This window comes from Sorghum bicolor, chromosome 4 (genome assembly GCF_000003195.3).
Source record: "Sorghum bicolor cultivar BTx623 chromosome 4, Sorghum_bicolor_NCBIv3, whole genome shotgun sequence".
In the NCBI taxonomy this organism is placed as follows: Eukaryota; Viridiplantae; Streptophyta; class Magnoliopsida; order Poales; family Poaceae; genus Sorghum; species Sorghum bicolor.
Window position 1 is genome coordinate 49,980,151 of NC_012873.2, and position 13,270 is coordinate 49,993,420.

Below are 13,270 nucleotides of genomic sequence, written 5' to 3' on the forward strand. Positions count from 1 at the left end.
GAGCACCGGACGCTAGCACCGGACGCACCGGGTAGCGTCCGGTCTTAAACTCAGAGAGCTTGTAAAACTCTTCGGAGCACCGGACGGTGCCACCGGACGCTGGGAAGTAGCATCCGGTGACCTGTCAGAGGCAGTAGAGTTGGCGTACAGATCTGTGCCTCTTAGAGATGAAAACGGATCGGATACGAACGAATGTCACTAATATCATATTTGTTTTTATATTTTTAGTTGGATTCAGATTCGAATACGGATAATATCAATCATGTCGGATAAGATAGGATTAGATGTCGACATCATAAATATTCGATTTAAGTATTCGGATACGAATACAGTATCGGATGTTGAATATTCGAACTCAAATAAAGACACATCTGAATCCGTAGCTGCCTCTCTCTCTCTAGTAGCGCGGTACCGCCGACTTGGGGGCCCTACGCCCACCACCCCTTTCCGCGGGAGAAGCAGAAGCCTTCCGTGCGCGCCTCCGTCGTCCGTCAGATGCCCCCAGGCGCGGCGGAAGATGCAACGGCAACGTTCCCCAAACCTTATCTGCTCCCCTTGCGTTGTTGACTTGCTGCTGTTGGAGGTCATCCGCTCTCTCTCCTCGTCCTCGGATTCGTGTGCTTGAGCTCCGGTTCCGCTGGGTAGCAACAGCGGCAAGGTGGGTCCTCCTCCTTCTCCTCTCTCAGATTGTGGCATGGCCGGCTTAGGGTTTCGAGGCTGGGGTCCGCCCCTGATCTGGGGCTGCCTGGCCTTGGTGCTCCAGCTTTCTACTGCCACATAAGGTTGAGGTATATATAGAGAAATGCATTTGCTTCTACTACAGATTGCTTGCCACCAACGCACATTGTGCCGACTCCCTTCCCTGCTTGTGTTAAGTAGTCCTCAGTATACCTCAACGCAAAGAAATCGGATTGGATTTAGTCAGATTCTGCCTAATTGCACATTTGCTCTTGATTGAAATGTTACAACTTTGTCATGAGAAACATACACCAAAGAATCTTGTGTGAAATTGTCTGTTTCGGCTGATCACGCAGTCTTTTCATTTTCTCTATAAATTCACTAATGACCTCTCAATTCACCAGAAATTCTTATGCAGGAAACACTACTTCTTTCTCCCTTCGCACCTTTGTGATGCGCTGAACATTAGTCAGGAGCTCTAGTCTAATGGCCGAGTGTTCCTTGGCAACACTGAGAGGCCAGCATCAAGGGAGATGGACCTGGTCCAACAGCAAGATCTCCCTAAGGAATATGTCAATCGTGGATCCAAAGAGGTTGGTATTTCTTTTTTTCATCCTTACATTGAGATAATCTTGAGTTGTTGGGTTGCACTCCATTGCATTTTCTTTGTTTGCAGGAACTACTCCCTCAAGATTCACCTCCCATGCCAACCCAGAGCAGCAAGAGAATGGACTAGTGTTGCATTTACTCCTTTTGGTTTTCGTGGAAGGGATCACAGGGTGGAAACTTCAGTTAAATGTTATTGTTTGCAGCCGCTCATGGATTCGGATAGCATGGTCTCACCAAATCTAATACTGTTTTCGGATGAAGCTCTTCTCACTATCAGCATGGTTTTTGCATATTTGGCCGGAGTTGTACCCTCTGGGCAGACATCTCCTCGTGTCAGAAATCAGAATGTTTTTCAACACATTCCAGACCCAAGCTCCTCTCATTCTGGTAGGTAAGACTAGCTCCATAATTATATTACTTCTAGATATCAGATTAGTGGCATAGCAGAAAAAATGGCTGCTAATGCGACTCCTTTTCACAAATTTAGGGATCTAAAGTTCTTGCCTGAAAGGAATGCTGTGTTTGACCCCAGTGATACGTGGAGTGAAGTGAGAACTAAACTTTCCAGAGCCTTACAAGCACATGTTCAAGATGCCAGTTTGGATAGCAGAGAGGATGAACTCACGAGTGATAGGAAAAACTATCCTTTGAGTATGCTTGCCATTCATGCTGGTCCCAGGTTGCGGCTTCTTCTGATCACATTCCAGCTTCTGGAAATGGAGGCAAGAGGCACACCATAACTCGTTGTTTGACTAGGATTGCCTATGTATACTCACTTAGTTTATTCCAAGTTAGTATTTAAGCTGTTTTCAACTAAAAGGGGGGTATTAGAACTCTCCCCTTTCTGAATTTTATTGGCGCATGTTATATAATATTATCTGTCCATTTGTCTGAGTTTATCACTAGAATTCTATACTAAAGTGTAACCAGTATCTTTTCTTTTTTTTTTTTTGGTTGTAACATTTGACACCATTCTTATAGACTTTTGAACATGTTATAATTGAATATGTGGCTGGTTTACGTTGATCCGATATCATTCAGGTAAGAAATATCTTTGGAAGTTCCGAACTTGTTGATGGAATCAGGTGGTTGCAAGTATCAACTACCTTGATAGATGGTTTGATTCAACCAGCATTTGTGAAATGGATTGAAGAAGAACAGGCCTTGGAAAATGGACAAATCAATGAAGTATGTTACTGACTTACTCTTTTGAACTGTTGTCCGTCCTCCCTTTTGGACATGGCTCAAATCACTGATATCCTTTTATGTTCCAGAAACTTATGAAGGTGATAAGCAGTAAACTAAAGGAGGACAATAAGATCTTGAGGAGGTTTAACAGATTCGGGAAATCTGAACTCTATTTGGATATGCTCTTTTTCCTAAGATTTGGTTCTGCTAGGTATTAAATGGCCTTCTTGATCCTTGTAGCAAATGTTTTATTCAGTTTCTTTTGATGTGAAAACTGCATCATATTCAAGAACTGTATATATTTTGGTTGCTTATTTTTGTAGACTTATTAAAAATATTATACTCTTCTGTCTACTGATACTGGCAATTGTCTAGACTGTTTTGGTTCTTTTTTTCCTTTTGCTGAGCAATTGCCTTTTCTGAGGTACATAAAGACATCCTTATCCTGAATCCTGACACTTCCTGATGGCAGGTCTGACAGCTATTATGATGTCAAATTTCTTGCTGAACATGGAGAAAGAATTTTAGAGGACCTTGTTATTTCCTTAGCTGATGTGATTGCTAGTGTTTATCTGGAGCTTATGTCAGTTGATGGTGATATGTCTACTGAAGTTGTTAGTTCCAGCTTAGTTCTATGTTCTCTGTCAACCAGAGAACTTCAAAAGCTGCGCAATGAGGTAAGTATTGTATTTTTTCAGTTCGTCGGCATATTGTTTTTTTCCTTAATTAAATGTGCCAGGGATCAAATCCCCTCAGATCAATAAGAATATCTTTTAGGTTTACTTTTTTTTTTAAAAAAAAATCTAATTTAAACCAAACCTCCTGGTCCGGAAATAGCATATTCAACTGTAGCATAGGTTGATGAAATACTGAGTCGAAACTGTGGTGTGCTCCCATATATAATTTTACTCATTTTATTTCAACCTGAAAGTTTTGTTAGCTATAACCAGTAACCACCATGGAAATATATTTAAGTGGGCATGAAAGGATATAGATAAGCATGTGCGCTTTGAATTCTGTTCATATTGTGATGTGTCTAGGTGCACAATGCATACACATTAAATTGGATTGCCTGAGGATGTAGTTATATTTAAATGTTCATGCATATTAAGTTTTCCTGATTCCATGCTTATCCCTCTTATCTTTTGGAAGGTGGCAATTAATTGGTGGTTGCACCAATACTTCAAGTCAGTTGTTTCAATGTATGAAGACAGGTTCGAGTTATATGTTCTATGCAGCAAAAAATGTGAAAAAACAGACGACAATCAAGCTCAGAGGGCAAATTGGTGGAGGATTGCATTTGGCAAGCCTAATGTGCTTACTCTTGATTATATTAACATCAGTCCATTTTCCCTTCCAGCAAGAAGGACGAAGGAATTAAGAGCTTTGATTGGATGGTATGCCTGAGCCCCTTCCAATCCATGCCATTTATTTCCTGAAACAATTGTTGAAATTTTGCACATATTACCTGGATTTATAGATGGTTAATTTTCTAGTACCTTTTTAGCATGCTTTGGATGGCCTATAAGGAACTAGGAAACATTAACCTTGACATTGTTAAAATCACAGAACACTTTCCCCTTTCCTTTTCTTTTTGAAAAAAAAATGAAAAGAAAACGAGTTAGATTAATGTTGTAGTCAGTGTTGTGTTACTTTAAAAGGTATTGTTTTTTTTTTCTCAGAAACGCAGGAGAGCTGCGCTTCATTATATTAAGATGAAAGAGGGGGTAAAGAACCATAGTACAACACACATACACAACCTTAACTCTTATGATACATTCGCACTGGTAAGAAAGAAAAGTGACCCTGCACCTACAACAAATCAACTAACAGCTTGGCCCACGAGCCCCTGCCATTGTCCACCGCAGACGCTCATCGCCGGCCAACTTCAAGGTTTCAGCTATGTTAGGATTTGCTCCATCGAAAATGCAGCTGTTGTGATGAACTGATGATTCCAAATTATCCATGCTCCCAGAACTATTAGGGAGTTCAGACCTTTATGTGTTAAACCAATAGTTGCTGCACTTGCTTTTGCCCACCAATCATCAAATGAAGTGTTATATAGTACCAGAATTGCCTTGAGAAATACACATGCAATTAGGAGATGACCAATGCTTTTGTTGGCTTGATCACAAAGTGGACACTTCTCAGGATGAGGCAGTCCACGTCGTGCAAGACAATCTGAGGTCCCGCAGCGCTTGTGCGCTAAAAGCCATAGGAAGAAGCAGCATTTAGCTGGCACCCAAGTTTTCCCCGGTACCTGTATGGCAATGCAGACCAAGGACGGTGGCTCCATTTTCTGTAACCAGAGCCTCTTGCACGTAAAGCCCATCCAAGGTTTCTGAGATTGGAAATGCCCAAACCACCCAATGTGACTAAATTTGCAGATAACTTCACAGTGAGATGACTGGATTGATTTTGCCATTTGTATCATACCTGAATTAAGAAAAATAACATTGTACTGTTTAACTGCAGGAGGTATTACTTCAGCTTATTCTTAGAGTTGTCAGATATCGCCATGCCCTTCATAAGGGCTGCCATCAGCAAAGTGAGCGCTGCAGTATCCTACTTCTGGGTGTCCATGATTGGAAGGTCTCTTGGTCTGATTTTCTCAGGGATTAGACAATCACTAGGCTGGAAATGAGCTTATACCTGTTGAGTTTTGAGTCTGACTATTCGTTTCCCCTCCACTCTGCTAGGACTGAATGAACGTGTGTTAACTCTGGTAATCTCTACTAAGTTTTGTGACTGTTAGGCTATTCATTGGAAATCTTTGAGAAGGCTGTCATTTTTCTCGTTTGTTTTCTTTTAAATCTTTGTTGTGTAAGGAAGTCCATTAATCTTGTGGACAGAATATGTTAATCTGCGAGTTGCTGAAGTCCATCCACATTAGAGCAGCCTTTCTCAAAACAGGTGGTAAAGGCATTTTTGTTTTTTTTTTTATCATTCAAGAGGGAAGGAGCGTCATATTTTTGTCGAGACAGAATGGTAAGGATAACATTACATTACCAGCATGCATCATGCTTCTGTACAGGGTTTCATACTTTCATTTCTCTTCACCCATACGATCTGGATTCTGGACCCAAATCATGTAGTGTCAAGAAATGGAAAATTCATCCAAAAACGAAACAAAACGGAACTGAGGAAACAGCCCCTTTCATCTGACACTAGCACAGAAAACTGAACCGGAGGTTCGATGTTCTTGCATTATGTAACCAGTATATATTACTTTTTCCGTCCTTTTCCTTTGCAACACAGACAATGAATGAAAGAATATAATGAATATGAACCTACAATACATCACTACTTACAAAATCAACTAAGATCAGTATGGATTTGGTTGGTGTGTGTCATAAGGCTCCTGCAAGGAAAATAGAAGATCGTTAGATAGATCATCTTCAACGAGCTGCATGCTGCAGATGTTCAAATTTACGCAAAAAGTCTAGTACCCCTTCCATTCCATCATGTTCAAATTTACGCAAAAAGCCTAGTACTCCCTCCATTCTCCGAATTGTAAGTCATTCATAACAAGTTTGTTATGCATCTAGATATCCATTATGTCTAGATATAAAGTAAAAAAATATGTATCTAAAAAAATAAACGACTTCTAATTTGGAATAGAGGAAGTACTTGCTAAATAAATTTGCGCAAAAAAGCATAGTACTTCCTAAATACTACCTCACCTCATTTTTAGCATGCATATTAAGATTTGAAAAAAAGGCCTTTATATGGCTTTTGTGATTAATTGCTACAAAATCAACATCATAATAAAAGATATCTGAAATATGAATCTATCCATATAACTAATACATTAAGCAAGCACATAAGTTACCTAATTGTTGGTCAAAACTGATGAGTTGGACTTTTTCAAATCCTAATACACCTATTACAAACAAAGTGAGGCAGTATTCGAATAGTACACCATTTTTTCTAAAAACAAAACTAGCATCACTTCAAATTGCCCTTAATATTCCAATTTTTTTTGTTAAATTTTTTTGACTTTTTTAGAGAAAGAACAGATCATTCACTTTCAAAGAATAAAGTTTCACACTTGTTTTGTTTTAAAAAAAGGACCACTGCTTTCAGAACTCCGCTGTCAATGATGGATAACCAATATCACACAAAATCCCAGGTAGAACTTCTGCGTGGTCTAGATTGCAAAAGAATTGGAACTGAAGTCTAAATTTAATCAAGCAAGGCAGTTAGAAACAAAAGGCGATGGGAATACATCATATTTCCATGATTACTTACCATTCATCCTTGTGCGACTTGTAGTTGTTTTTGTTCCTTGCTGCTGGGACAGATCAGTCAGTGACAGCGGAGTAAGCGGCGGGGAAGAAATATCACTGCCGTCCCTGCTATTTCTAGCCTCCAACAATCTGTCCACAGTGATGATTGGTATCCTCTGGCTATTTGAGGGTATGGAGTAGCTGCGAGTGAGGGTAGCAGGTGGTAGCGGAAGTGGTGAGGGGGTTTGTGATGCCATCGGCGACACACGGGCTGTTGCTGCAGGGATTTGAGTCTGACGCTTCGATACCAGAGGACCAGAGTAACCGACCAAACCAGAAGGCCTGAGGGACTCCACATTGGCTGGAGGCCTAGGCAGCTCATGCAGCTCACTGATCTTTGGTGATTTTGTTGGATGTGGCAACATGTTGGGGGAAACTTTTGGGGACAAAGATGACAGCTGCTGGGAGTGGCATTGCAAATTTCCTGGCATCACAAGATGTTGTGCCATGGGTGATCTATGATCGTTCAGAGAAGATGGCTTGCTTAACCCTGGTCTGCTTGGTATTGGACCAGACCAAGATTCCCTCTTCATCTTCTTGTAATCAGAAACCGACTGGGAGAACGTTGATATCCTCTCCGTACTTGATGGCATTTTCAAATGGCCACCTGGCCTAAAATCTTTCATCAGTGGAGATGAATGCCACGGATTCGCCGAGACACGAGGTTTACTTTCCAACTGCTGTGAATGATGTGAACGGTGAGCACCTACTGATCTGGGATCCTTGTCATCAACTGGCATTGGAAGTTTGTACGAATGTTTGGCTGAAGATGGCTTCATTTGCCAAAATATCTCAGCTGGATCCGGTAAATTGCCTGCCAGAATAGGTGCTGAGTGTGTATTAAACTCTGGCTTCACTCGTGGAGTCATAACATTTCGCTTGGTTTGTTTGACCTCTTCCTGTAGATGAGAAGGCAGAAATATGATTATTGATATTATAAGAAATATGCTGGTGTAGATAGAATAACTAGTTAAGCATTAAGAAATTCTAGTATTGTATGCACTAAGTGGAATCATACCTGCATGCTTTCTTTTACTGGCTGCGGGGAATTCGTCACATCTCTTTTATCTAACTGTGCATAAAAAGAAAGACAATGCAGATCCTTGGCATTAATTTCTCCACACAGATCAGGAAAAAATAATGCAATGGACCTACTTTTTATTTCTGATGAAGCAGAAAATCTAAATGATAAAATAGAAGCTAAATCAATAGGCTGGAGCTCATAAATCAATTATTGATTAAAATTGCATCATCACGCAGTCAGCAGTCTCTCTACCTCAGTGCTGGCCAATGAGGCCATATTAGTTCTGCTAATCAGCTCAGACAGCAAACTGTGAAACTGGAGGCTTAGGCACTCCCAATGCAGAAACCATCATAGTTTCTATAAACATTAATTGTACTGCCACCTAAGCATTTTGCTGATGTGGCAAGGTAGTTATTGAAGATAGAGAGCAACCAGGTTAAGTTAGAAACCATGTCTACACAAAAACCAAGACATGATGTGATGTGATTGGTTGAGAACGGAGAGAGAATGAATATGATTGGGTCAAAAATATTTTATAGAAATTATCCATTGGGACCATGGTCCCTATATGTAGTGTTTATGAAAATTAATAGGTATAGAAACTATATGTAGTTTCTAGCATTGGGAGTGCCCTAAGCAAGCGACCTCATATGCTACAAATTAATGCTTATTAATTACAGGGTATTTATGCCGTGAGACCAAGTGTGGACAACATTAACCTATGGTCACATCTAGGTGAGAGGCAGCTAGTTGCATAAAGAGGACAGCAAAATATGAAACATAAAACTTACATCCATTGAACCTCTTGAAGCAAGAAAATCTTGATCCTTGTCATTTATTTCATAGTCGAAACTAAGCTCTCCATCATCACTGCAATCATCCTGGTCAGAGCTGTAATCATCGTTGTCAGATGCATCATCCTCAAGACCACTAAACTGGTAGTCAATGTGCTGCTTCTCAGCTATTGCTTTTACATGAGGTTCGAGTGCCTCAAGACACTTCAACCCTCTCCTGAAAAAGCTTAACTACAGTCCAAAGAACAGTCTGATAGTTAGGTTATGTATTCACCCAATCGTTAGGCCAATTGACAGCGTTATGCAGGAAGAATTAGCCTACCTGAGCAGCATGATGTCGAGAAGCCTGCGTTAAAAGGCTATGGAATTGCCCTTGCCTCAATGATTTTAAGCGAAATATGAACAGTGCTGCATCTTCTTGGTACTCAGCGAGAGCACTTTGCAGTTGTTCTGCAGAGTATGTTTCAGCTTTGGAATGCCTTGACCTTCCCTTTTCTGTATAGGATGCCCTCATAGCTTCATATGCTTCTCTGTGATGAAAGGAAAAAAAATATTGGTAAAACAAAGTATCAATCATAGATTAGAAAAGAAAAGGTTGATTTGAGTTGTATTTAAACCTTTTCATGTCGCATTGCTGCTTCATTTCCTGCAATGTTATGAAAGAAAACAAAATGTATAGCATGTCAGGATCTTACAGGACTAAAAACAAAATAAATTAAGGGCATATTTTTTTTGAAAGGGCATATTGGGGGATTTGGATTGAACTATTGGTTCCTGTGTATTTTGTTATCAAGTTTGTCTTAAATACAATAGCTATCAGAGCAAATCCTTCTTCAATATAGGGGCTGAGTGCTTTATCTCCCTTAATCACGGAATATATCCTCCAAATGGAGTCATGGTCAACAATCTTCTAAAATCTAATATACACTTGGTAACAAGCAGCTAATATCTGCATATTGAATCATAATACAATTTCGTACAAATTCAAAGATAAATTTCATAGATCTAACCTCTACAGTCTGTAGCTCCTTGAGAAGAGACTCTGATGGGGTTGTGATAGTATAAATGATATTTGAGCGCTGGATAACCAGTGTATAAGCATGTCAGTTTCACATGTTCTAATGCATTAGTAACAACTAAAAAAATGTTATAACTATTTCAAGAATTTCATGCAAAACTCAACATGTTACATAATACCAAAGCTGATAACTTACATAAGTATCAACAAACTTTAGTAATTCAAATTGGACCTTTCCCAGCATCATCAGCACTCTACCTGCAGATAAGAGAAAATTATTATACCAGAGTTTTTTTAGAAAAAATAAATAGCACTACTTTTCATTCCCCCGGGACACAATTTCCTTTTACAATTTCTCATTAATACATTTTACAAACTACAGTTTGGAAAATATGAAACAATGGTTTCAAGAATATTTGTTCCCAGATTTTGAAGAGTTTTGACACAGGGATGCCAAAATGTCATTGAAAAAAGGATGGAGGGTGTTGTACACTTGTAAACATTGTAAATGCCTATAGAGAGCAGTAACTCCATGGACAAACACCAATTAGCTTACGGGATCACAACTGAAATTTTTAAGCTCAAAAAACCAAAGTTGTATCATGAACATGAAACATAATAAAATCAACTACATAAAGATTTGATCATTTTGGTCCTAAGATGCCAAAGGGTACACCTAGAAATGCACCATCATCTTATAGTATATTTATAAGAGAAAGAAAGATCTGGTACTGTAGTTTTATATGAATATATATCGGGAATGCCTAAAAAATTTTAGTCTTATTCAGTAAACTTCCATGACAGCTTAGTATATGTTTTAGGCAATAAATTTGTATGTGCTTACCACTATCATCATCATCACCATTGAGTGCAGTTTTTGCGAGAAAGCAACCACCCAGTTCCTCAAGAGCCTCAGAAAACTCTGCATAGGCCAACAAGCACTCGGTTACAAACATGGGACACAACTGAGTAATTGCAAATAATTTAACATCTGAAGTAAGACTGTCAGTACCATATACACTATTTGTTGTAGCGGCTGCAGCTGAAATCAAGCCATCATAGCAGTTTCTCATGTCTTCCACCTCCTGCAGAGAAGTTGAGAACACTACTTCAGAGTCAATAACGCACAACCCACAAGCGGATGATTGTTCACCTCTTGGTCTCCTTTTACATTTTAACTGTGTGCTAGCAACAAACTGCACATGATCCCATTCCCTTAAGAGTGATACGTTCAGAATGTAAGATTTGGTAAACATCAGTCTCCATCCTATATGAGTGAGCAAAGCACGTGACGCCATCGCCATTGTCAGTTTGTCACTAAACAAGTACTTGATGAAATCCTGCATCATGGAAAATGCTGCAGCTGTTGCGCCAACAAGAAATTTCAAGCTTCTTTTCCACCGTTATTAATTATATATTTATGTTCTGCCATGCTTTGCGTTGCTGAAAACATAGCCTAACATTTACTGCAAAAATTGTACTATCAGAATGTCTGCTTCAGAAACACGTACGCTTTAATAGTTTCTTATATATTGCATCGTTATGGTCAGAAGCTTATGGTCAGAAGTCCAAAGAGCTTAGCGTCGATTACGCGGCATCTGGAACGAATACGTCGTGTTGCAAAGCAAGCCTTCATACGACGGAAAGACCCTTTGTTGATAATATCCAAGTAACATGAGAGGCTATATCGTCACGTCTCCATCGATAACGTGTCCTCTCCGGTCAAGATCACGTTGGATGGCTGGCATTTTTTATAGCAACTTTCTCTGATGGACGTTTCCTCGTGAAGACTTTGACCAGCAACAGCAAGAACCAAGCCCCAAAACGCCAAGGTGATCCCCAGCAGACACGCAAAGGAGGTTTCAAGTCTTTTACATGGATTAGAACCTAACAACTACCTTACCCAAAAGATACTTTGACTTGAAAAAAAAATTAATAACACTCCGTTTCAAAGAAAAAATAATAATAACACTTGCTGAATTAAAGAGAAATACTATAAATTTAGGCATGATAATGTTGTCCCAATGATAGCCAGTGATCCTAAAACTGTAAATAATTTATTCCTGGTCAAGATAGAAAAGAATTAAGGCCCCCACATAGTCTGTCCTGCAACGAAGAAGTAAATTTTCGAAGGAATAATGCAAATGGGTCGCGGATGCATCATGCATGGTGATGACACATGAGCCGCTAGTGTTTGGCGATAATATAATTAACCGAAAAATAAAATAAAAAAAGTTTGATTGATCTCATCCGTCCTGTCGCGCTGAATGACGAAAAAACTAGACAGTTTGATCATTCCCAGCAAACCAATCATCAATCAAAAATCCAAAACAATCCACCTAATAAAATCTAAAAAAAAAGTAGGCCGTGGAAACCGCGACATCTCACAGGCGGACGACGCCTCCCAAAATCCAAATTCGCCAAGAAATTCCAATAGTAGGGGGGGGAAAACAAATAGGGTAGTGGGGATGAAAGGTACGAACATGGGCGGCGCAGACGAGCTCGTCGAGCTTGGCCGGCGGCGGCTCGTGGCCCCTCCGCTCCTTGGGGTGGTGGTGGCCGAAGCCCCTGAGCCTCCGCAACGGCGACTTCATCTCCTCCCTCCGGCGATATGATTGAGCACTCTCTCTTGTGTGGTTTCTTCTCCCTCTAATCAATCTCCTGCGTGCGTCCTTGCAACAGACGCTCCCTTGCCCCGATCAATCAATCCCCCTCTGGCCTCTGATCTTTGCGTAAGCGTAAAAGCTAGCCGTGGATTTGGATTTTGGAAAGCGCCCTTCTTGTTGCTGCAGCCTGCCGGCCCCCTTCTTCTCCTTCCTGGTCCTCTGTGTGTCCGTTGCCTTGGAGAGCCTCGACTACGGACGGTGGGCTAAAATTAGCTGGCCACTTGGGGCTACGAGGGAGGGAGCTTGGAAGGATTAATAGCCGCCGCCGCCGCCGCCGCTGCTGCTGCTGCTTAATTTTTTGTTTAATATATAATCGCGAATGGAGGAGGAACATGGAGACCCCTCCTCCCCAGTCCCCCCATATGTATGCCTGCGCACGGTTGACCATGAGAGTGGAATCGCGCGGGAGAGACGAGGGAGACGAGAGCAAAAGCGGCTGCTGCTCTGATTTGGCAAGTTTCGACAAGCTGCTCCGACTTTCACAAGGCATGGTCGCCACAGCGGTTTATTTTATTTATTTATTTATTTATTTATTTGAGAAACGAAAAGCAATTAATAACTTCCTCCTCTTGGTTAGACAAAAAAGAAAACTTGTCTCATGTGATGATGTGCGTGCGTGATGCAAAAAGTAATTCACTGTCGAGGAAGCGATAGGCGGGCCTACTTGATTGCTTGCTTGTTTTGGTCTTCCGGCCTTGTGTACTTGCAAAATATTTTGCAAAATATGAATAATACTAATTTTGTTTGTATTTGATAAATATTGTCTAATCATAGACTAACTAGACTCAAAAGATTCGTCTCGTCAATTCCGACCAAACTGTGTAATTAGTTTTTATTTTTGTCTATATTTAATACTTAATGCATACGTCTAAAGATTCGATGTGACGCAGAATCTGAAAAATTTTGTAAAATTTTTTGGAACTAAACAAGGCCTAGTTCACCCAAAAACCAAAATTTTTTCAAGATTTCCTGTCACATCGAATCTTACGGCAAATGCATGAAGC

General features: G+C 40.3%; 2 protein-coding genes across 4 annotated transcripts; one reads left to right on the forward strand and one right to left on the reverse strand.

Moving 5' to 3' along the window:
- Positions 426-5,489, forward strand: LOC8059591. 2 transcript variants are annotated; one of them, XM_021459005.1, is made up of 9 exons: positions 426-658; positions 1,083-1,271; positions 1,355-1,678; positions 1,775-2,009; positions 2,329-2,475; positions 2,562-2,686; positions 2,948-3,152; positions 3,628-3,872; positions 4,951-5,489. In XM_021459005.1, the coding sequence occupies exons 2-9, from the start codon at positions 1,165-1,167 to the stop codon at positions 5,117-5,119; spliced, it is 1,557 nt and encodes a 518-aa protein (XP_021314680.1). In that variant the 5' UTR covers positions 426-658; positions 1,083-1,164; the 3' UTR covers positions 5,120-5,489. The 2 variants fall into 2 exon arrangements, with proteins under 2 accessions (XP_021314680.1, XP_021314679.1); XM_021459004.1 differs by having other exon boundaries at positions 1,097-1,271.
- LOC8056795 (uncharacterized protein At2g33490) lies at positions 5,651-12,754 on the reverse strand. Of its 2 annotated transcripts, XM_002453851.2 has the most exons (11): positions 12,084-12,751; positions 10,613-10,685; positions 10,445-10,522; positions 9,797-9,858; positions 9,593-9,661; positions 9,200-9,228; positions 8,905-9,112; positions 8,580-8,813; positions 7,783-7,836; positions 6,727-7,663; positions 5,651-5,836 (listed from the first exon to the last, which is right to left on the reverse strand). In XM_002453851.2, the coding sequence occupies exons 1-11, from the start codon at positions 12,192-12,194 to the stop codon at positions 5,826-5,828; spliced, it is 1,866 nt and encodes a 621-aa protein (XP_002453896.1). In that variant the 5' UTR covers positions 12,195-12,751; the 3' UTR covers positions 5,651-5,825. The 2 variants fall into 2 exon arrangements, with proteins under 2 accessions (XP_002453896.1, XP_021314678.1); XM_021459003.1 differs by having other exon boundaries at positions 10,613-12,754.

Coding starts and splice junctions, on each gene's coding strand:
- LOC8059591 (XM_021459005.1), top strand. CDS start 1,165: ATGGCCGAGTGTTCCTTGGCAACACTGAGAGGCCAGCATCAAGGGAGA. Junction 2,010..2,328: donor TCCAGCTTCTGGAAATGGAG/GCAAGAGGCACA, acceptor GATATCATTCAG/GTAAGAAATATCTTTGGAAG. Junction 2,687..2,947: donor CTAAGATTTGGTTCTGCTAG/GTATTAAATGGC, acceptor TCCTGATGGCAG/GTCTGACAGCTATTATGATG.
- LOC8056795 (XM_021459003.1), bottom strand. CDS start 10,949: ATGATGCAGGATTTCATCAAGTACTTGTTTAGTGACAAACTGACAATG. Junction 10,523..10,612: donor TACAACAAATAGTGTATATG/GTACTGACAGTC, acceptor TGGCCTATGCAG/AGTTTTCTGAGGCTCTTGAG. Junction 9,662..9,796: donor TAAAGTTTGTTGATACTTAT/GTAAGTTATCAG, acceptor CTGGTTATCCAG/CGCTCAAATATCATTTATAC.